General features: G+C 41.0%; 1 protein-coding gene across 1 annotated transcript in view; it reads left to right on the top strand.

Annotated features, from left to right (window-relative positions):
* Positions 1-2,949: 2,949 nt before the first annotated feature.
* The window catches only part of LOC145411652 (uncharacterized), a 159,723-nt gene continuing 139,489 nt past the window's right edge, over positions 2,950-23,183 (top strand). The window contains exons 1-3 of the mRNA XM_080281658.1: positions 2,950-3,043; positions 5,542-5,640; positions 18,800-18,898. Coding sequence (XP_080137784.1) covers positions 2,959-3,043; positions 5,542-5,640; positions 18,800-18,898 — 283 coding nt within the window. The 5' untranslated portion in view covers positions 2,950-2,958. The remainder of the gene's footprint in view (positions 3,044-5,541; positions 5,641-18,799; positions 18,899-23,183) is intronic.

The following is a 23,183-nucleotide window of genomic DNA, read 5'->3' as shown; positions in this document are numbered from 1 at the left end:
CGCAGTGTGTCCCGTTGTCTTATGAGGCCTTGAATTTCTGGTGTGAAGTTGGGGTTGTCTCTCTTTCTGTTGCCTCTAGGGATGTGTCTTTTGTCTGCGTTTTGTATGACTGTATTGAAAGTGTGCACAGCGGTGTTGATGTTTGTGATGGGTGTACTGTTTAGTGTGGTTGGGATTAGTGCTAAAGTGATGACATGTAATGGTGAGAAGCATCTAACACATAAAAGAAAAAACATATATATAGTGAAAGAAGGTTGTGCTATCTGAACAGCCATTTTTCTTTGGGTAAAAAAAAATAAGTAAGTAAAATAATAAAATACAGTAATATAAATAAATACAAATAAAAATGTGAACCAGGTAGACAGGTAGTTTGGAGTGTGCTCAGAGGGATAACTGGGGTGCTTGAGTGACATACAAGATGGGTGAAATGTGACAAAGGAAATATTTTAAGTGATAATGGAATGAAAAAGTGTGTAAACCTTGTTTAGTTTTGTTTTGTAAGGCTTTGTATATGCTTGCATGTGCCAGCCTCATTCACATGAATGGGGCTCTCAATACTAAGTGGTTTCTGGCAGCATCTTCCTCCATTCTACTTTTTGTGTCCCACCTATTCACAGTCCAGAAGAGGGATTGGAACAAGTGGCAGCTTATCTTAGACTTGAGTTGCCTTAAGAGATTCATCAAAGCTTATCAATTCAGGATGGAGACAGCAGCCACTGTTAGACCTCATCTTTGTAATTGGTGGCTAGCTACTTTCAACCCCTGGGATGTGTATTGCCATATTCAAGTGGCCTCAAAGTATTGCTGGTACAGTAGAGGTATCTGACTTTCTGAGCATGTAGGATTACCTGTCTACTCTGAATGCTGATCAAGTACACCTTAGCAAAACCCAGTCAGCAGGGATGATATGCTAGTTTATATTGATGACTGGCTAATTACCATCCTAGTCAAGTCTAACTGCAAGCAAGCAGTTGCACAATTAAGTCTCTAACACACAGTACAGGTTTCACATTCAGTAACAGGAAATTACAGATAAAGCCCACCCAGTAGTTGGTCTAGTAGGGCATGCCTTGGTACACAATTACTGTGTTACTGTCAGAGCAGCAGGCATCCCTCTGGGAAAGCTGTCACAGGAACTTAAAAATGGGGTTATCTTCATGTAAGTGTGGGGAAGAAGTGAGTAAACTTTAAATCCTGCAGAATTCTTTGCCAACTACATATATCTCCTCTCTCCACTGAATTCTGTTGCACCTTTTGAGTGGAATAACTCCAGGATGCCATAATTCATGATTACGTAGTTAAATAGGGCCCTTCCCATGGTGTCTGCAGTGTGGTTTTGGTGCACGAGCAGTGATGAGGACCTAGTGAACCTGCCACCATGCATGCCTGTCCCAACAGGTCATCTTAACCCATCAATCTCAACAGATCATTTCACACCTACCCACACATTCAACTCATCATCAGCAACATTAACCTTGTTGTCTGAAAAGCCCATCTCATCGTCATCATTAGAGTTACTCTGGAAGCAGCAGAGGCATGTCACCTCCATGGGTGGGACTATATCCTAATCCCTGATGTAGGTGTGAGGCCTTGACCAGAAGAACAGTAAGTGGAACATCATCCAGGAGGCATTGCAATGGGAGGAAACTACATTTACGATGGGAAATGTCTTTAAACTCCTTACCGAGACATCAACATTTGTACAGTGTACTATAAATATGCTGTATTTAATTTTAAAGGTGTAAGTTTAGGTCCTCATGTATTATATACAAGCCTGATTTCTGTTGTGGTAGGTGGTGGCTGCCATTATCCACTCAGAGTGCTGCCCATGTCTTCCTTCACTTTTATCATTCCTTTAATGTGTCTGACCTCATCTCTTCCTATTTCTCCCATCTTTCATGTCACTTTTTATTACTCTTCTTTCCTTTTCAAGTGGCTTTACTCTGAATGACAAGCTTAATGGTTTCCTGTATGCCAGGAAACCATGTACAACGCTGGGTGGTAAACCATATAACCAACCCATACATGTTCCCTATGTCACAACAAGTGGGTTGGCAGTGGGTTAGCGCCCATCCCCTTAAAACAACTCGAAGACAAACGACCACCCTGACGGAGGGGTAAGCGACCCTCCCCGTAAAACAGTTCAAAGACAAATGACCATCCCTTACAGGATTATAGTGTCTGGCTATTGACAGACAAATTTCTATTCTTTGCAGATTTTTTAATCTTTAAACTTTAGGGTGCACCTTAGCTATTTTACAATACCAGCTTTATGCACCACCAGGAAATTACATGATGTTATTTCTAGGTTTATTTAATATATAAATTTAATTTTTAAATCATAAGGGATGATATATCTATATTATCCACATTACTGCTAGATTATTTTAATTGCAACTTGCGTTGGGCACAGCAAAGCAACTGTGGCATCCACCTGGTAGCCAAACCTTCTCATATTTCCCTGCATCTCACCACGGGAGAGGACCTTGGTTTGACCATGGTGAGGTGTTTCTCTACCACAAGGGGGTTCTTGTGCCTGGCAGTGTATGTACTGTAATGTATCCATATGACAGCCCCACAGAAGCAGTTGCTTACCTGTGGTTGATGGATCTGCTCAGCCAGACAGACCAGCAATAAGCTATAAAGATTTGCAACATATAAACTACTGTCAAGTTAACCACCAACCTAAACTGAATCACTGAAATTATACTGTACCTGTATCTTATGTTTCTCTCTCTCTCTCCCCCCCCCAAACTCAGCCTCTAGGCTCAAAACCTGTGTAAGATATCTTTTATGTATCAGCAAAACCCACTCACAGACAAATGAAGTGAACAACAGGTGTACCTAAAATCACAACAGCTGGGCTTGGAATGGAGATGTAAAGACAGTCTATGTCACTGAAAATCTATTACAGCTAGAAAGCTAATAAATCATTTATTTACAGATACCACATCTGTAATGGCTGCTGCAAAGAAAGGCCACCTGGAGGTGCTGAAATTATTACTTGATGCAAAAGCTGATGCTTTGAAGCCTGCTGTTAAAGGTGAGATATTTGAACTGTAATGTGATCACAGATTACTGTAGCTTCACAGTGTAGGAGGTGGATGGTGACCATTGTCCTTGGTAGGTTTTACAACAAGACTGGTGCAGGGGCAAAAGCCAGTAGGGAGCTCATCACATTTACACAATGTCTAGGCTGAGGCCACTATGTGCACATTTCTCTTCAGCATAACTAAAATCTGTTCCCTAAAGTAGGCTGGATTCATTGGCCTTCAGTGGTACCTGGTCCTAGGAGAAGGAAAATTCTGAATGCAAACTCATGGCCACTGGTGAGGGTAAAAAAAAAAAAAAAAATGGTGGTGGTACATGGCAGCAGTGCTAGAGCTACATAGCACCAAGTATATGTTGCCATTCATAACTGCAAAACAAAAAAAACTTACATATGCATAAATGACCATGGCCTTAAAAAAATATTAGTGTATACATTTTAACTTATACAGGTATATTGAGATCTTAGGATGCCAAAACATGTTGCATCAACATTCATGGCATGTAACTTTATATAGAATAAAAAAAGAAACTATATTATTAACTTTTATACCTGCACAGTTACAATATCAATAACAGCACAAATGCTGTATAAAATACGGCCGGTATGTCTCAATTAATTTTCCTTTTGCAGCCATCATCATCATTTTTCTCATCTTTATTTTGAAAAAGACTTCAAGATATATATTTCATATAACCACAGACTGATGTGCTAACCTAGAGTACCATGTAATCCGAATCTAGTACTTCGCACCATTCAAACCCCTTATATAGGAGCAAATGCATTAATTCATTCCATGCCTGACCCCCCTGTGTGGCCAAACTTGCTTATTAGTATGCTGTCTAAAGACATATAATGCCATTCATAAGTACACCTGACATACAAGAGTGACATTAGAAAGTCTTTAAAGCAATAAATTATAGCACTTATCTTGAAGCATGTCAACTGCCTTGATGATGAAGGGGTATCTGAAGCTGTGGAATTAAAGTTAAGAGTGGCATCTAACTACTCTGTTCCTCCACTAGGCATTGGAGGTGGCAGTAAACCCCTCAGTCACTGTTGTTAGTTTATACCTTCTTACTGTCACATTTATTTTTTTATTTGTTTATTTATTTATTTTAAAGTCTGTTTATGGATTGAGGTTCACGTGCCATGACATCACTGTGTGCCAAACATGTAATGGTGGGGGATTTTCTACACAGCTTCACCCATCTAATTCAGTTTAAAACCGTGCAATTCATTTTTATTTTTTTTATTTTTTTATCTTTTATTTTTTGTTACCAAGTAACTTGAGTCCATGTTTTGCTGAATCATGTAACTTGAGCCACTGTACACCAGATGAAACAATTACTGTATATTTTTACCTGCTTCACAAATTATACCTGACCTAATCAGTATTGATTTCACATTACTGTGCACTGTTCTTGTATGAGTATTACTAAATTTCCAGAAGTATTTGGACCTTTTTGGTTTGCAAGTTAAATTTCAGCACAATATCATCAGACTTATAGGTACAGTGGAGTCTCTTTTATCCGAAAATCATGGGACTTTCAAAGATTCGTTTAATCGATTTTTTCGGATAAAAGATACTGTAATAATATGTAGGATACAAGGGAACAGTATTGTTCTCACCCATCACCCATTTCTGGCAATGTATAGCCCACCACCACCACCAGCATCCCAAAAGCCACTCAACCTTCACCAAAAGACTTAATACACTTTAGTAACTACTGTACATATGTAACTGCACTTTTGTAACTATAACAGAAACTGTCAACTTAAATAAATCTTCACTCAAATAAACTCAAATTAACTTTCACCAAAACAAACACATTATTCACTGTAAGCAATTCGAACAAATAACGTCTTAAACCTAATTGTTTTTACATATTTTCTGCGTCCTTATTCAATCATTTCCAACCAACGCTTACTCTAGTGACTAGCAGAGCAACCGTAAACTAATGCTAGTGGCGCGAAACAAGCCCGCCGTGTTTGAATTTTCGGATAGAGTTCAGATTTTTGCAGTTAATCGAAATGAGAACGTTTTAATAAAACTTATAGTTAATGGCATATTATGGTTAAACGAATTTCAGATAAAAGAGACTCCACTGTATTAGGTTGTACAGCTACAGGATGTTATTTCTGTTTTAATTTTGCCTAACATCATTCTCTGGTGGAGAAAAGAGATCGGGTGACACTGACGACGATAACAGTGATGGTGATGACTAAAGCCTGACTGTTCTGTTCACCTCTGGAGAGACTGCTTTGGGTGAAGAAGGGTTTCTAAATATCCACTGATGTCATACTTCCATAATCTCACTGATGTCATACTTCCATAATCTCTGAACTAATATGATAATTGCAATGCAAGTCAAGTACCTTGTTAATATTAGTAAGTTTGGTAGTGGTTAAATCAGTTAGGCTGCTTACAGACTGGCACAAGAGTACTGTAATAATGCCACTTGGTAAATAACTTCCTTTATTGTTCACAGGGTGGACACCACTTACAATGGCTGCTAGTGAAGGCCATAATGAATTTGTACAACTGCTGCTCCCTCATGTGCTTGACCTGAACCAGATGATGGAGAATGGTAAATAACTGTGATCTTTAAGTGCAAATTAATATATTAGAAAATGTTCACAGAATTTTACTTTAAACATTGTGTATTCCACAATGTGATATTTCAGAAAAGAATAACTTCTCTCTGATGATTAGTGCTGGTGATATACCCGAAAATCCTTCCTAGAGTTGTTTGTGAAACAAATTCCATTAGATAATTTATACTTCTTTCTTATTTGACATTCATATCGACGAATGTAGCTAAGGGATTTGCTTAGATAGAGAGACTGTAGGTGTATCGTAGATTAGGCTTCCCCTCTATCACTAGTGGAGTGTAACTTGAGCCACTGCTGGCAAAATTGTGAATCATCGAGTAGAGTTAATAGGTAGGTCTCTCTCTCTCTCTCTCTCTCTCTCTCTCTCTCTCTCTCTCTCTCTCTTTTCTCTTTCTGTGTATCATTAATTTAACATGAGTGAGGTGAGTTATGGTCCCTTTTTGGGTAACGGAGTTTATTGTACCCATTTACAGTATATCGATATGTGATTGACAGCGTAACGTAGCATGACAGCAAACCTTCTAGCTGACCCTATCTCCTGCCTTCTGCCCTCGATCGTACTCTCTCTCTCTCTCTCTCTCCCTACGCCCTCTGAAATCTGAGAATATATATGGCTCAGTGGCTATGTAGCATCTGGTAGATTGTTAGATTTCCACGGTTAGTTTCCATGACATCAGGTAACTGGCATCAGTCTGGTTAACCTGCTTGTAACGTGAAATTCTTGTATCATCTTGACTACAAAGAGATTGTTTGATAGACCTCATGTGTTAAAACATTCTTCATGGTCTGGGACAACAGGACTGTGGATATACATCATGTGGACTGACATTCCTAGTGAGAAGCTGTGTATATCTCCAGCAGACACTACATATTGCACATTGTGATTTGAGATATATACTAGTGCCTATAATATCTACATATTAATATTTATTATCTATCAGCTAAACTGCACTTGTCAAAACAATTAATTACACAAGTGAACCATGTAACAGTTCACATTATGACCATTGTAAACTAAGTACAGTACATCCCCACACTACACGAGTATATGGGCGGCAGTGGACGTCGCGTACTAGGAATTCGCGCACTGTGAATACATAAACTTATGGGAAAAATTAAATATGGGCCGCACCCCCCTTCATGGGCAACCCTTGAGACCCCTTTCAGACCTAAGTATTGTCCTATACAGGGAAACTATCCAAGACATATTACCTAAGATAAAGTAAACCAACAAGATTAAGGCTTTACTAGGTAAATCAACAAGGATATGACTTAACTAAACCAACAATAATATGGCTGCTCACCTTTACCCAAGAGGACAACAGGCGTGATGGAGGTAAGAAGAGGATCTGAGGCAGGATGAGGCACCTAGTGTGCATCTCCTGCATCACCCACCACACCACCCGACACACCACCTTCCTCACCACTTTCATCACCAACACTTTCGACACTTTCACTAGCTAATGCACTCACTTCATTCATAAACCCTTCAAAGTCTATTTCTGACACCTCAGACATCCAATCAGTCTCTTGGTCCTCCTCAGGGTATAGCTCTTCTGATGTTGAAGGGAGCGATTCCTCACTTTGTTCAAGCCGAAGGTAACGGGTGGTGAGTGTTTGCTTGCGTCTGTTTACTTCCTGGTTGTACTTGTCGGTGTAGTAGCAGAAGGCTTTGTCTAGTGAAGACATCACCTCCTCCACTCGCAACTGAGAGCGTTCGATGTCCTTGAATTTATCAAGGGCACACAGTACCCGGCTGATTTCCATCTTGGACAAATCTTCTCTCTCCATCACTGGTGTTGTTGGCTTTTCTGCCGCGATCTCCTGCTCTGCGTCAGCCTCGTCCACTCGCTGCACGATTTCCTGGGGATCCTGCTCTGCTGCTGCCGAATGTAAACCCCCAATCTCCTCCAGCGAGACGGCCTGAAACCCAGACACAGCTTGTGCACTTGTGAGAGTGGCTGCCTTGGCAGCGGCTAGGGACCGAAAGCCGCTTCCCGGTGCGATTTCACACAGGTGCGGTACGAGGAGGCGCCAAGCATGGTTAATTGTTGCAGTGGTTATATCTGCCCAAGAGGACAACAAGAGAGTGATGGCATCCTTGAGGTTGAATGATCGCCAAAAAGCCATAATAGTCTTCTCAGGAGTTGAAGTTGGTTGTGCAGGTGCTATGCGTGGTGAGGATGAAGCAGGTGAAGCGGGTGGCGAGTCCAAACCATCCTCGGTGTCCATGACATCACTCCCAACTGTGTTCAAGTCAAGAATTGCCTGCAGTTCCTCATAGCTGTCGGTCTTGCTGCAGAGGTGATCATAGAGGCGTTGGTGGTATAGCTGCTTGACTGTTGCAATCAACTCCTAGTCTAGCGACTGGATGAGAGAGGTCATTCTTGGGGGCAGAAAAACGACCTTGCATGCCTTGCTGAGGTCTGCTAGCCAGGTTGGATGACTTGGGGCATTATCAAGGATGAAAAGCACCTTGAAGGGGATGCCAAGTTCCTGGGATTTTGCCTAGGCATCAGGGATGAAATGCCGCAACAGCCACTCGGAAATGATGCTACTCGTCATCCAACCATTGGAATTGCCGTACCAGTATACCCTGCTGTCATCCACGCAACACAGATTCTTGTGACATCTGGGGTGTGCTGCAGTATGCACCACAACAGGACGCATCTTGTGTGAGCCTGATAAGTTCACAGCGAACATGACTGTTATCCTGCTCTTGTCGATTTTTCTGCCCCAGGCCTGGCGCTGGTGCTTACTAACGTAAGTACACTTTGGCAAAGCCTTGTAGTATAGGGCTGTTTCATCAATGTTATAAATTTGGTCCCTGCTGTAGCCGCCCTCGTCAATTATCCCCTTTAGGATGGCTGGATAATCCCTGGCCGCCATTTCATCCGCTGATGCAAGCTCCTCTGTGAGGCGAATGTGACACAGCTCCTTCCTCTTCAGAAAGCGACAAAGCCATCCCACGGAGGCTTTAAATAGTTTCTTAACAGCAAGCTTCAGAGCTGCAGCTTTGTAGAAAATCTTGGCCTAGTCCCTGATGTAGAGCCCATTCAGTGGAATTCCTTCCTTCTCCTTCCTCAGGATAAATGTAGCAAGGTACCACTCCATAAGAATTATAGCCTGGTTGGTCAGCCTGCTTCTCCCGTCCAATGCCGCCGTCCCATATGTCTTCACAGTCTTCTTTATGGCCTCCCTGTTAGCCCATATTGTTCGCACAGATGATTCTGCCAAGCCTAGTTCCTTGCCAATGGCCGTGTTACCTTTCCCACTCTCCTTCTTCCTAATGACTTGCATCATCATGGCATGGGTGATGCACTTCTTCTTCCAGGGGGAAGGGGCAGACATCCTGGCTCACAGAAAAAATAGCCTCAGAGTACACAGCGACGTACCTGGAACAGCGAGTGTACCGTCTGTGCGCATGTGTTTCCTCTGCTGGGACTCTCACCTCACCACCCTCCAAGCAGCGGATATGGGCATCACGTGACGAATGAGCAGCATCGACGTCAGAACGTGGGCGAAGCGTAAGTAACTGTTATTGCGTCTTGGGGGGGCAATGTCGCGTACTCGGGGTAACCCCGGATTTGGGCCACTCTTCACTCCCCGTCTCATTTACAAGGAGTTCAATTCATGTATTTATTTATTTAAAAAAAAAAAGTCCTCAAGTACAAGGGGGATCGTGTACTCGGAACTCACGTACTATGGGGATGTACTGTATAGTAGTGGATGAAGTTAATGCTTATAATTCTCTTTTGTTTGAGCATATTAGTCAAATTTCAAAACCAATATACAATGCTGCTTTTTTGCAAGGCCCTGGCTTAAGCCTGCCTTAAGCCAAACACTCATTCCTGTTTTTCTGGTGCATGAGCTGAAACTGGACTTTGGTTGCATTTTAGCCAGCCTCAAGCCAAGTCGAGCCCCCTGTAGCAGGCCCGAGGTAGCTTAAGATTGGTGGTATGACTTCATATGTAAACAAAGATAAGAACATAGGAAGAGTGGAGTTCAGAATAGCCAAGGAAATAACCTTGCCTGTCCAAAACTCCAAATTCACCCACCCTACAATAATCAGCATATAATGTTTGGTTAATGGGATACATTTTATTATTTCTTTTTTTATTAACCTTCTCTTATGTTGAAAGTGTAATTTTCACATTTCTTCACTATTACTATATGCTATAAATATGGAACTGGCAATGACTGATCATATACACACGTGCTAGAAGTAGCTGTGGGTGCATTTTAGACATGAACATTGTATGTAAATAGTGTCAGTTGACTGGAATGTTTACAGAGGTCAGATGATCAGAGGTTAAAGAATGTTTTTTGCCGAGTCCGTGAGACTTAAGCCAAAGAACGAAGCCCAGCTTAAGCCGAGAGTCTCGCAAAAATGCAGGACAACTCTGGACTTGAGCTAGGAGGCCCATTACTTCTTTGGATGGCTTTATAGGCAGTAATAAGAACCAGTTGTACTAATATATGGCAAAACTATGGATAGCAATATGAACCACTAATACTATATGTTAGAACTGGGGGCAAGAATATGAGCTATTTATACAGTGATATCTTGGTTATCGCACATATCTGTTAATGGGCCAGGTGTGTGATAATGAAATTGTGCAATAACTAAAGCACAGAACCTATGGGCTTTATCCTAATTGGTATCAGGCACCTCATGGGGCTCAAGAACCTGGGAGTGACTTTGGTCGTCTGGGCAAGTACCACATCTCTCAACACAACACACACAACAACACCGTTTTTTCAACACCATGAAATGACTCCCTGGTGGTCGTTTCTCAATGACTTCTTCTAGCTGGGGACATTGAGAGCAATCCAGGGCCCACCAAAATACAATTCATATGCCCAACAAGCTCAAAACCTATCACTTCGAGCCGACAGACAAAGGGTTCAGTTCAGTGCAATTCCTGCAAGAACTGGACCCATTATGCCTGCACAACACTTGCATCCAGAAAACAATACACAGACACCTAGATCTCCTCCTTAAGCTACTTCCCCCCCACCCACTAACCCCCCCACCAACCCCACTCCAACTTCCTCCACACCTCCTCAACCTAACCCACCAATTCTTGCCACACCATCCAACACCCCAACCCCTTCCATTCCACACCAGTCTAATTCACCCCAGCCCTTACCTCCATCACAACCTTCTCTTACCCTTTCCCCTCCACCCACACCCCCACCTCCCCCCCATGCTGCAGCACCCAACACACATCGCACACACAACATAAACATCCTTCAGTTACACACATATGGCATAAACTCCAAAAAACATGAACTCACACAATTAATCAAACAACCAAACATACACACTGCCATCTTACAAGAAACAAAACCACACAACACAAAAAACACCTACATTTCATAATTTCACCACCATTAGACAAGACTGGATCAACGGCGATGGCAGTGGACTCATCACCCTAGTACACAAATCCATCAACTTTTCAGATGCCAGTGCACACACAGAGTCACTTCTCCCCCCACATGACACCATAACAGAAAAACAATCAATTAAAATACGCACTGGTAACAGATCACATAAAAATCGCGAATACATACATTCCCCCCTAGTCATCCCCCACAGTACCACACAGTTACTCTTCACAAATACACCACATCACTAACATACCCATCATCATCCTGGGTGATGATTTCAACGCCAAGATGTCGACCTGGCATGTCAACAACCCTGACACAGACAGAGGGCTGGTACTACAATCGCAAACAGATTATCTCTTCACACTCAATAATCTTCATCAACATACCCATATCCCACACCAAGCCCTCTTCCTCCCATCATCCCCAGATATCACTTTTTGCTCCCCAACCCTCACCCCCACAACATCCTGGAAAGTGGTCAAAACCCTTGGATCTGATCACCTCCCAATCATCACTACCAAAACTAGAATCACCCCAGCTGGCCACAAACACACATACACTAATTATAAGACAGCCAACTGGGAGGCCTTCACAACTGAAACAGAAAAACACTTTGAAACATTAAAAAGTACATCCATCACAAACATCAACACTGCTCTGCACACTTTCAATACAATTATTCAAAATGCAGACAAAACCTTCATCCCTCGAGGCAACAGAAAGAGACACCACCCCAACTTCACACCAGAAATTCAAGGCCTTGTCATTCAACAGGACACATTATGACACTCCCCAACACCCAATACACATGACACCATACCACAAATACAAGAACTCAACACTCAAATAAACAATAAAATATCAGCAAAGCAAATACTAAACTGGAATAATGATCACTAAACACTCGATCACAAAACAAACACCAGCAAACTCTACAAAACACTAAACAGCATCACACTCTCCAACAGTAACACTACACAATCACATGCTGCCATCACAACAGACACCAAACCTTCAAACAAACAACAAGCAAACACTCTCATCAATCACTTTTCACGTCAGCCATCTAAACCCCATCGCGACAACCAAAATGTCATCTGACGTAAGAGACAGTTCCCCACGGACCCAGACTTTGCACCTTTTACTTACAACCAGACGAAGCACATCATTAACAACCTTAAGCACTCATCTGCCTGTGGACCAGACAACACAAGCAACATACACCTTAAACACCTTGGACCACAATGCATACAAGCACTCACCATCATATCAAACTACAGCTACTCTCACAACATAATACCCAACATCTGGAAGCATGGCACTATCATCACTATCCCCAAACCAACAAAAGACTCCACATTACCCTCCTCACACCACCCCATCACACTCCTCTGCACCCCCTCCAAAATCACTGAATGACTGGTACTACAACTAGTTACCCCTCACATCCCCCTAGCCCCATCACAACATGGTTTTAGGCCACTACACTCTTCTTACAGACCTTACACAGAGAGTTTTTGATGGCATGAATTTAGCTAGACCACCACATAGAACACTCCTAGTCACATTAGACATTAGCAAAGCTTTTGATACCATCCCCCACCACAACCTCACAAACAAAGTATTCAACACAAACATGCACAGTAACACAAAAAGATGGCTGTCAAACTACTTAGCAGGTAGATGTGCACATGTAACATCTGCCAGTCAGTTTGTGAACAACAGAAACTTCACAAATGGTGTCCCAAAGGATCTGTATTGTCCCCTACACTCTTTAACCTATACATGCATGACATACCCACACCCCACACACCACAGATTCACACAGCTTCATACGCAGATGACATAACACTTACATGTACACACCAAAACACAAACACAACCGCACACCTCCTCCAACCTTACCTCAACACACTACATGAATGGTTCACCACAAACAGGCTCAAAATAGCCCCAGCCAAATCTACAGTTACCCTTCTCACAAACTGGATAGCAAAACATAGACACATTCCACACCTTACCATAAACAACACTCCTACCACACACACATATACCCAAAATCCTTAGTGTAACATACAATACATCAGTCATTTAAACCACACATCACAAACATTAAAGATAAATTAACACCAAGACTCAACACACTGAGGTCACTTGCACATACAACATTTGGACACAACAAAGAAACCACCACCACAGTATACAAACAATATATACATTCAGTGATGAATTATGCAAGCCCTGCTTGGGCTTTTAACCTCACTAAAACACACTACAACATTCTACAGACCACACATAACAATGCCCTAGAAATAATCACAGGTTGCACAGCTACTACGCCCACAGACCACCTACACCAAGAAACCAATGTCCTCAAAGTCAAGGATCATCTAGACATGACAAGCACCCAAATTCTCACTGCAGCCTCCACAACCCACACCATTCACTACACTACATGGCAGCACATCCACACACATCAATGAACATCCAAACAACACCTAGTTACCTGCCTTAGACCAGCTTCCAGAAGCATATCCATACTCAAATCACTTGCGGCTCCATTCAGTCACTTAAAGACAACACACAGCTGCATGCACGGCCTCCTGATATCCACCCTTCTGAATCCCATCTCCCTCATGAGGATAGGGTCCACCTGGCCAGGCTGAGATGTGGGCATCATCCAGCCCTCTTAAGGTATCAGAGGAGGCTGAATGACTCCATCGCTGATGCCTATCCAGGATGCGACACAGCACCCCATACTATTAAGCATATTATGGAAGACTGCATTGCACACAATCGCCTGTGCCAACAACAGATATACACTCCTTGAGAGCTCTGTGGGAAAGCCCGGTCTCTGCTGTGGCCTTCCTTAGGGACTCAGGGCTGTTCGGCCAGACTGCCAAGGGAACAACTACTACTACTACTACTACTATTACTACTACCCAATGCTCCCTTATACAACAATTTATACCCAATAAATACATACATACATACTATTACAGTAAGTATTAGTCACACACATATATGGTTAGGTTAAAAGAAAGTGATGAAAAGGGCACAGTAAAGTAGGAACGCAAACTGTACAAAAACCTACGATGGGCTTGAGGTAAGTGGTTATGAGGCTAGTGTCCAAAGGATTTATTTATTCAAAAAGTATCATGCTTTTGTGCTTGCACAGTATCCAGTTTAGGCAGTCATTTGTTAAACTCAGAGTACCGTGCAAACCAGTACACAGCCAGTCCTATGTACACAGGGATATGCTTTTCCAGTATAAAACCTCACATTGACAACCACAACTTTAGCTGTCTCTCTTCACTCCCCTTTCTATTTTTCTATCACTTTTCCTTCCACTTTTCTCCTTTCCTAATTCCTCTCCTCTTCCTGTTACTTCTATCTCTCTCTCTTACATCTAAAGGTTATAAAGAAAATTCAGCAAAAGAGGAAGTACACAAGAAATATGCATCCCTCTCTTGACTGGCAGAAGAATGATTTTGTGCTCTCTCTCTCTCTCTCTCCCTTTTTATTTATTTTATTATTTTTTTTTTTTTAATGCGAGGAAGAAGGAACCAAAGGCCATGAGCCCACAGTTAACAGGTACCTCTATCCCTTTCTCTCATTCATTTTCAAGTCACATCCAAAGGTTATAAAAGAAAACAACCCCTAGTTCTAATTCTCTCTTTCTCTAATCCTGTTAATTCTACCCTCTCTCTTATACATTTTCAAGTCATACTCAAAAGTTATAAAAGAAAAAGAGGAAGTGCACAAGAAATTTGCATCCCTTGCCTCTTATCATTTGCCGAGATAATTTTTACACAAAACCCACACCAGCAATTTTGGCCTCTGTGCAGCTATCAAAAGGGATACATTCTGTCTCTCTCTCAATCCAAAAGTGGAGGGTGAAGTGGAAAGAAATTACTGCACAAGTGTGGACTCACCAGATTTTTTTCAGATCAAGGATGATAATGAAGATAGAAATAGAATCCTTGCATGCTGATCCCATGTATAAAGAAAAATAGAATGTTTCTTTTTGCAGTATTGAAATATACATGAACTGAACAACATGCATATCAAATTGCCAATGGTTAAATCATTTGAAGAGTGAATCTAGTGAGGCACAACAGTTTTCTGAGATATGTCTCCTACTCTGTAACATCAAAAGAGCACTTTGTCAAGTTAACGGGGTATGCCTTTACTGCACCATCATTGTCAGTAGAAAACTACTGTAACCAAGGGATCACTGTACTAAGAGAGGCAAGAGCTATGAGCAATATTATAAGCCATTTTTACCAAGATAAACAGGTGTTATAAGCATTAATATCAGGCATTTATACATTTTTACTAAGATGAACATGTGTTGTAACCATTAATGTCAGGCATTTAGCTATACTAAGATATGCCAAAGCTGTGTGCAGTACTATAAACAGTTACTGTGGCCTCTCATCCCACATATGTTTCTTTAGTACTAATCACCTTTACTATGGTAAACACTTAAAATACTGTGGGGGGAAAAAAAAAAAAAAGCATAGTATGGTTAACTTATATTAGTATGATTCATCTCTACATATGTGCATAATATCTGTGGAGTTTTCGGGGGTCTGTTGTTCTGGGAAGTTGAAAGGTGCCACAGTCAATGAGAACATGCATTGGCCAGGGAAGGTGATGTTACTGCCAGTTATTAAGCTCACTGATGTGCTAACACCATCATAGCGGGTTGGACAGTACCATTTTTTTCTTTTTCTTTCTTTCTTTTTGTATAGTACTACAAGCCCTTATTCATCATGCCAAATTGCAATTTTGTGTGCTTGCATCTTTTGTTTACAACATTCTAGGGATTTTTGTGCCTTGAATTTGAGTCATGTCTGATTGAAATACTGTTCCCCATTAGGCATATTATTTGTCCAGTACAAAATTAGTCCAGTTTGGCAGTGCTGTTTATATAACTACAGTACTGGACAGGAGGCCACCCTGAAATACTATTCCCCATTAGGTTTATTATTTGTCCAGTATAAAATTAGTCCAGTTTGGCAATGCTGTTTCTATAACTACAGTACTGGACAGGAGGCCACTGTATATTAAGAAATTCTCTAGCTACAGGCAGTAACCTGAGTCACCTACATAAGAAAGGCATATTCAGTAATATGAGCCATTTATAAGCTCAAGCTATCAGCATTAATCTAAGCCATTTATATTAAAATATGAAAGAACTATAAGCAGTAACATGATACATCATATTCTGATATGCTATATCTAGGCTCAAATGTACAGTACAGAAATGGCAACAATTAAATGGACATGTAGTGCATCCTTGAATGTGAGGCTTAGGGGAAATAAGGCTATGACTGACGAGTTGAGAGGAAGGATGGGACTAGAGTTTATTGATGATGTGATGAGAAAGGGTAGATTGAGATGGTCTGGGCATGTGGAAAGGATGAAGGATGCCGACTGGGCATGGAAAAGAAGTGTGAACGCTGGGAATAGGGTTGCAAGAGGCAGACAGAAAATGTGGGATGAGGCCATAAAGTGTGACTCAGGAAAAAGGGGCAGAGGTTGCCAGAGATCAAGCAGTGTGGAGAGCCACCATTAAATGACCAAGGCCAATGTATGCAAGCATGGTGGAACCTTTATAAATTGTATCATAATACGATACATTATCTGTGTGAATTAGGAAGGATTAGTGTAATTGTTTTATTAGTGTTATATTTTTTATTTATTTTTTGTGCAATGAAATATTTAAAAATATTCTAGCAAAACTCATATTCTTTATCTGTTCTTCAAAAGCCATAATTCAGTCCATGGCCATCTAATCAATAACCCACCCTTCAAAAACTCTGCCACAATCTACCCCAAGAGGTCATTTGTGTGTGTGTGTGTGTGTGTGTGTGTGTGTGTGTGTGTGTGTGTGTGTGTGTGTGTGTGTGTGTGTGTGTGTGTGTTTCTGTAATTCACAACTTCAAAGCAGTTCTATTTCATTTTCTTATAGCTCTCCTTGGTGTTGAAATTTTCCACTTCATTCAGAAAACTCTCCAAAACTGCTACTCTGCATGGGTTAACTACTGCATGGAAGTATATAAAATAGATGGTGGGACAGTCTAGTAGCAGAGGGTGCTTCTCTTTTCTTGCTTCCTGAATCCTACCTCATCCCATCCTTGGGTGGAAAGGGAAGTCGGTATGATGATTCTGAGGAAATGCTTCAGAAGCTTACTCAGTGTCAGGATAACTGGTGGTGAGAGGGGAGTTGTTTTGTGATGGTGGTCACATGAAACTAGGCATAACTGTTGCAAGGTTGAATGGTTGTGTGATGGCTGCTACTTCCTGTTGTGGCTGGCTGTTGCAGATGACAGTAAACCCTATCTTGTTCCCTGAACACACTTAGCTATTTTATTCAGGCTAACACTGGATGCTTTTGCTGAGCCGAGAGAGGTTCATAACAGTCAGAGGACTGAAAACTATCTCAGTTATCCCTTTTGCTGCTCTTGGCGTAGTTAGGTATTATGTACAGGCTAAATGAAGACAGTGTATTCTTTCTAATGAAATTTCGATTTCCATGCATTAAGTGTGAGATCACATTGCTAATGTTTATGTTGCTGAAACATAATTGACTAAATACAAACAAGTGATAATTAAGAGCTTACTGTATATCTATCTGTGCATCCATCAGCCCGTTGCTTTACACTGCATCCTGTGAGGGGGGGCTGCAATAAAAGAACCTACAAGCATTTGTTTACCTGCTCAGTAATTACTCCTTTTCCTATGATGCACTACTCTCCCTGACTTACTTTGGCACCCTGTCTCTCCATCTCATTCTCAGTCTCCCCCTCCATTTCTCAATCTCTTTACTCTCATGCACTCTTATAGTCAACCTCTCAACTTCATTTGCTCCATGACCAAACCACCAAAGAGTACTCCTTTTTACTTTCTGCTACGAGTAACATCAGCCTCTATAGTTACACTATATTCTCCACCCATTCTTTCACTTGTCTATCTATCCTCCTGTGTCCCTCTGTGGGTACTTCTGTTTCAAAAGCTCTCATTCTTGATTTTATGTCCTTCATACATCACCCTAGCTTCACTTCTGCATAGTAGTATTGGATCTTATATGCTGTCATGCAGTGCAGCATTTATACATTTATGGTGCTGCTCTCAGGTGTCTGCCCTTTCCTCTCTTCCATCCTTCTTTCCTCACATCCTCTTCTGTCTTTCTTTCCTTCTTTCTTTCCTCATCCTTCTGCCTATGAGTGAGTTTACACTCCCTCTTCTGTCTTTCTTTCCTTAATTCTCTCCTCTTCCTTCTGCCTGTGGGTGACTCTACACTGACAGACAAGCCAAATGGTTTCCTGTACACCAGGAAACCATTTACATGTACTATGCTGGGTGGTAACCATATAACCAAATTTTGGCGCCTGGTTGTTTAATGGGTAATTACGGCACTCCAAACGGATAGAGCCGGTGAAGGCTTATATCCAAGGGGTGGTTAGGGTTAATTGCTCACATAATGCCACTCAGGGATGATTGAGGCTGATCACTCTCATCTTAAATGTCAGGACCAACTTGCCTGGCCCCAGGCTCTTACGCTCCTCATGGGGCAACTTAGGATTGGATGATGGATGGATGGATATAGTCTAACAATGAAGATCAGACTTTACTTAATTTTAAACAGGATGATTTATATATTTGACTGAATTCCGTGTAACAAAATTAAAAGTAGTTATAATAATAACACAATTGTTGTTTCAGGTCAAACTCCCATGACAGTAGCTGCAGCAGAGGATCATGTGGATGTGGTTAAGACACTGATCGACAATGGAGCTGATATAAATTTACCAAGTGCTAAGGGTAAGCAGTCTCTGGAGTGTGTGTGTGTGTGTGTGTGTGTGTGTGTGTGTGTGTGTGTGTGTGTGTGTGTGTGTGTGTGTGTGTGTGTTCTTACCTAACTGTTCTTACCTAATTGTATCTTTACAGGAATGAGTCAAGCTCGTACTGTCCCGAGTCTTAAACCATATTTATCGTACATATCCTTAAATTTGTGAATTGTTTTGGCACACACTATTTCATTCGGTAGTGCATTCCATTGATCAATTGCTCTGTTTGGGAAACTGAATTTCCTTACGTCTTTATCACCTCTCTTCTTATCCAGTTTTTTGCAGTGTCCTCTTGCTGATGCTTCTCCATATGTTAAGTAATCATTTATGTCTATTTTCTCCTTTCCTGATATGCACTTATATAGCATTATCATGTCACCTCTTTTCCTTCTCTCCTGTAGTGTTGGTAGATTCAGTTTATTTAGTCTTTCTTCGTAGCTTAGGTCCCTTAAGCTTGGTATCCATCTTGTAGCGGCCCTTTGAACTTTTTCAATCTTGTCTATGTGCTTTTTGAGATGAGGACTCCAGACTATTGATACATATTCCAGGGTTGGTCTAATGAATGATGTTATTATCCTTCTTAGCATTTCTTCATTTATGTATGTGAATGCTGTTCTCATATTTGCAAGCAGTGTATACATGTTCCGTACCTTCTCGCTGATGTGGTCAGCCGGAGATAGTCTGTTATTGATAATCACACCTAGGTCTTTCTCTCTTTCTGATGTGTATAGGGTTTTATTTCCTAACTTATAATCCCAATCAGGTTTTTTTCCACTTTTACCAAACTTGATTACATGACACTTGTCCACATTGAATTCCATTTGCCATGTACTACTCCATTCATGAAGTTTATTTAATTCTTCTTGTAGCTCCCTACAAGAGTCTGTGCTAGTAATTCTCCTTTGTATTTTTGCATCATCTGCAAACATATTCAGATAGCTATCATTTCCAATGTTACTGTTTATATCATTTATGTACACTAAAAACATGATTGGTGCCAGCACCGAACCCTGTGGTACTCCACTAGTCACTTCTTTCCATGATGAGTACCGTAAAACGCCATAACTTCGGACATTTTTTGTGTGTTTTAATGAATAACTCCTTGTAGAATGGTGCAATTTTATTCCTGTTGGTGTCATGTGGTAGCCAGGGAGAGTACCTACTAACTCCATATATTTAAAAAAATTAGCCAAGCTAAACTTGTGCTTTTTTTTTTTCATTTTCAAGTGTCCGAAGTTAGGAACAAATTTTCTAACTTCGGACAGCTCTTCCAAACTTCGGACATCCATGTATTTTCCCTTTAAACATGAGAATGGTTAATGGGATCTATCTCTGGACACACTGGCCAAACTTCGGACACTTGAGAAGTTTTTAAAAAATGTAAAAAAAAATATTGGGCACTCATGACCAGAGTTATACATATATATAGAGAAGTATCCCAAAAATATCTTCTTTTTGGAGCTCGTAATTTCATATCACATTAAATTGCATCATATCACATTGTAGTGAGGTATTCTGGCCGTAAATAGAACTAAGAACTATTCACGAACTTTTTGAGATGAAAAAATAAAATAAAAATGCACTGCATATACCCAAAACTGTAAGAGGAACTGTCCTCATTTTCCTAAACAAAACTTCACTTAATTATCAAGTAAGTACCTCATTGACTCAACAAATGCATACCGAAATAACAAAATATGATGTTGAACATTTCTTACAGGTTCTAAAGACACACACACACACACACAGACACACACGCACACACACACACACTGTCATTGCTGTCATCAACCATTGGGTATACAAATGTGTGAGGTGTACCCTGAACGTGTTTGAGAAACCTGACATGTATTTCTGGTTTTACCTTCACAATGATAGCAATATAATGCCTATATCTGTCTTTGGTATCAAAGGGAACCCTCACAACTACCCAATCTGAGGGAACAATTGTATCCCCAATAATCTGGGTAGAGGTGACTGTCAGGGGAGATGCTTGTGCTTCATGGTTGGGTGCAGATGTGGAAGTGGAAGGCTGTGCTGCCATCTTTGCTGTATCCTCTTGTGGCTGCAGTGGCTGGGGTTGTGGATCCTCAACTTCACACTCTTCATGCTGGCTCTCTGTTTCATTTTGTAGTGCCCTTGTAGTAATACTCATGCCTGGTGACACATTCAACCTTTTCTTTCGCCTTGGTTTCGCTATAGCTGGACTTGAGCTTGACTGACTGGTTCCATGCCTCATGTCCTTCAACAATTCCAACACTGAGCTGTCTAAGGCAGTACTGGTAGATGGTCCTGGTGTACCAGTATCAGCTGTATCTTGGATTGAATCTTCTGGAAGTCTTGAGATGGATTTCTGTGGATCAAGAGGATAAATGCCGCACTTCCTAAACCCACTACGTAGGTTGTCAGCAATGGTCCCTTTAACTTTATCCACCAGTTCGGTGGGAAGCAGTCTTTAGGTAATGAAGCACTCAGCCTACCAACAGTAGTTTTCTTGAAGTTCTCGAGGATCTTACGCCAGTGCACTTTTAGAGGCCGGAACACAGCAACATCGAAAGGTTGTGTCAAGTGCGTGGAGTTAGGTGGTAAGAGAAGAAAGGAGATATTATGTTTCTCACATGACTCAATAACACTGGGTGATACATGGCTTGCCAAGTTGTCTCCTATAATGACAAATCTACCTGTCTTGCGTTTAGCATAGAGGATGATAATTTTGTGGAACCAGTCATCGAATGAACACGAGTCGAACCATCCACTGGGGGACCTATTGTATAGTGTTCCAGGAGGGCCCCCTTCAGTCCATGTATCGTAAAGATGGATAGCTTTATACACCACATATTGAGGGAGTAACACACCAAATGCAGTTCCAGAGAACATAATAAATATTGAGGATTTTGTCGAGTTCATGATTCTCTCTGGATATTTAGTGCCCCGCCTCACTATGACTTTCTTTTTACCTGGATCATCAGTAAGATTGGTCTCATCAAAATTTATTATGTTCTCTGGAGGCACACCTTCTAGGGATTTTTTCAGGTTACTGTAGAACTCGGCTAGCATGGCTCTTGTCACTCTGGCTCTGTCAGTCTTTATATTCTGGGACAATCGTCTACTAAGGGTTTGTTTGTGGCGCTTGAAGAAGGAATGGGCCCAGTTAACACCAGGTACATTGTTACTGAATCGTGACACAACAACCCCTTGTTTGTCTAAATATGCTTTCACTAACATCCTCAAGTCCAAATTGTCGAGTGGGAATCCCCATTCTGCCAATGTGAGGATTCTCTGACACACCAGTAACTCTTCATCATGGCTTAATGAAGTATTACGTCCCACTTGTTTGCAATGTTTTTGTATCAGGTAATTATGTAATGTGCTCTTTTTTAATTTATATTTTTCAGCTGCTTTGCGCACACTCATGTTCTTGTTATTTATGTCATCTTTAGCCTTTTCCAGGGCACTTTTGGACACTTTACTTGTGTAGGCTCTTTTGTTCTTTATAGGAGATTTCGCTGTTTTAGCCATGTTTTTCTGTTTATATAATTAGCATCACTTTACCATTAATATTATTGTCTGTCCGAAGTTTGGACTTTATTTGGCTCAAATAATTTGTCTGTCCGAAGTTAGGAATTTTTTCTGCAAAATAAAGAAGTATTCATTAAAGCAGGCATAGCAAGATTATCCATGCATATATTTTGAAACAGTTTACTTCCCAGTACTTACAGCACTTTTCTACATATAATCGTACTGTTCACTTTTTTACAATTGAAACTGTTTGTTCTGTGTGAACAAAGTTTTGCAGGGTAAGAAAATTCAGTTATTTTTTCCAATGGATTCACAAATTTTTTTCACCCACACATATTCAAGCTAGTTTAATAGGATTAATACATAATAGTCTTAGAGGATTACCTTACCTACCCACATCATTATTTTTTGCAAATATCGCACTCTCTTCCAATAAACTTGAATTATTACATTTTTTTACGAAATGTCCGAAGTTTGGACGCCGTCCGAAGTTATGGCGTTTTACGGTAGTTTCCTCTTAGTACTGTCCTCATTTCTCTTTTTATGAGAAAGTCTTGCATCCAACAAAACAGTTTGCCTCTAATTCCTCCTTGATGGTACAGCTTCCATAAAAGTCTTTGGTGTGGTACTGTGTCAAAAGCTTTCTTGAAATCTAAATAGATACTGTCCACCCATCCTTCCCTTTCCTGTATTGTGTTTGTTACTCTGTCATAGTAGCTCAACAAATTAGTAACACATGA

This window comes from Coenobita brevimanus, chromosome 90 (genome assembly GCF_032717465.1).
Source record: "Coenobita brevimanus isolate Jiangsu-jjx chromosome 90, ASM3271746v2, whole genome shotgun sequence".
Taxonomy (NCBI): domain Eukaryota; kingdom Metazoa; phylum Arthropoda; class Malacostraca; order Decapoda; family Coenobitidae; genus Coenobita; species Coenobita brevimanus.
This window is presented reverse-complemented; position numbering and strand designations above follow the sequence as displayed.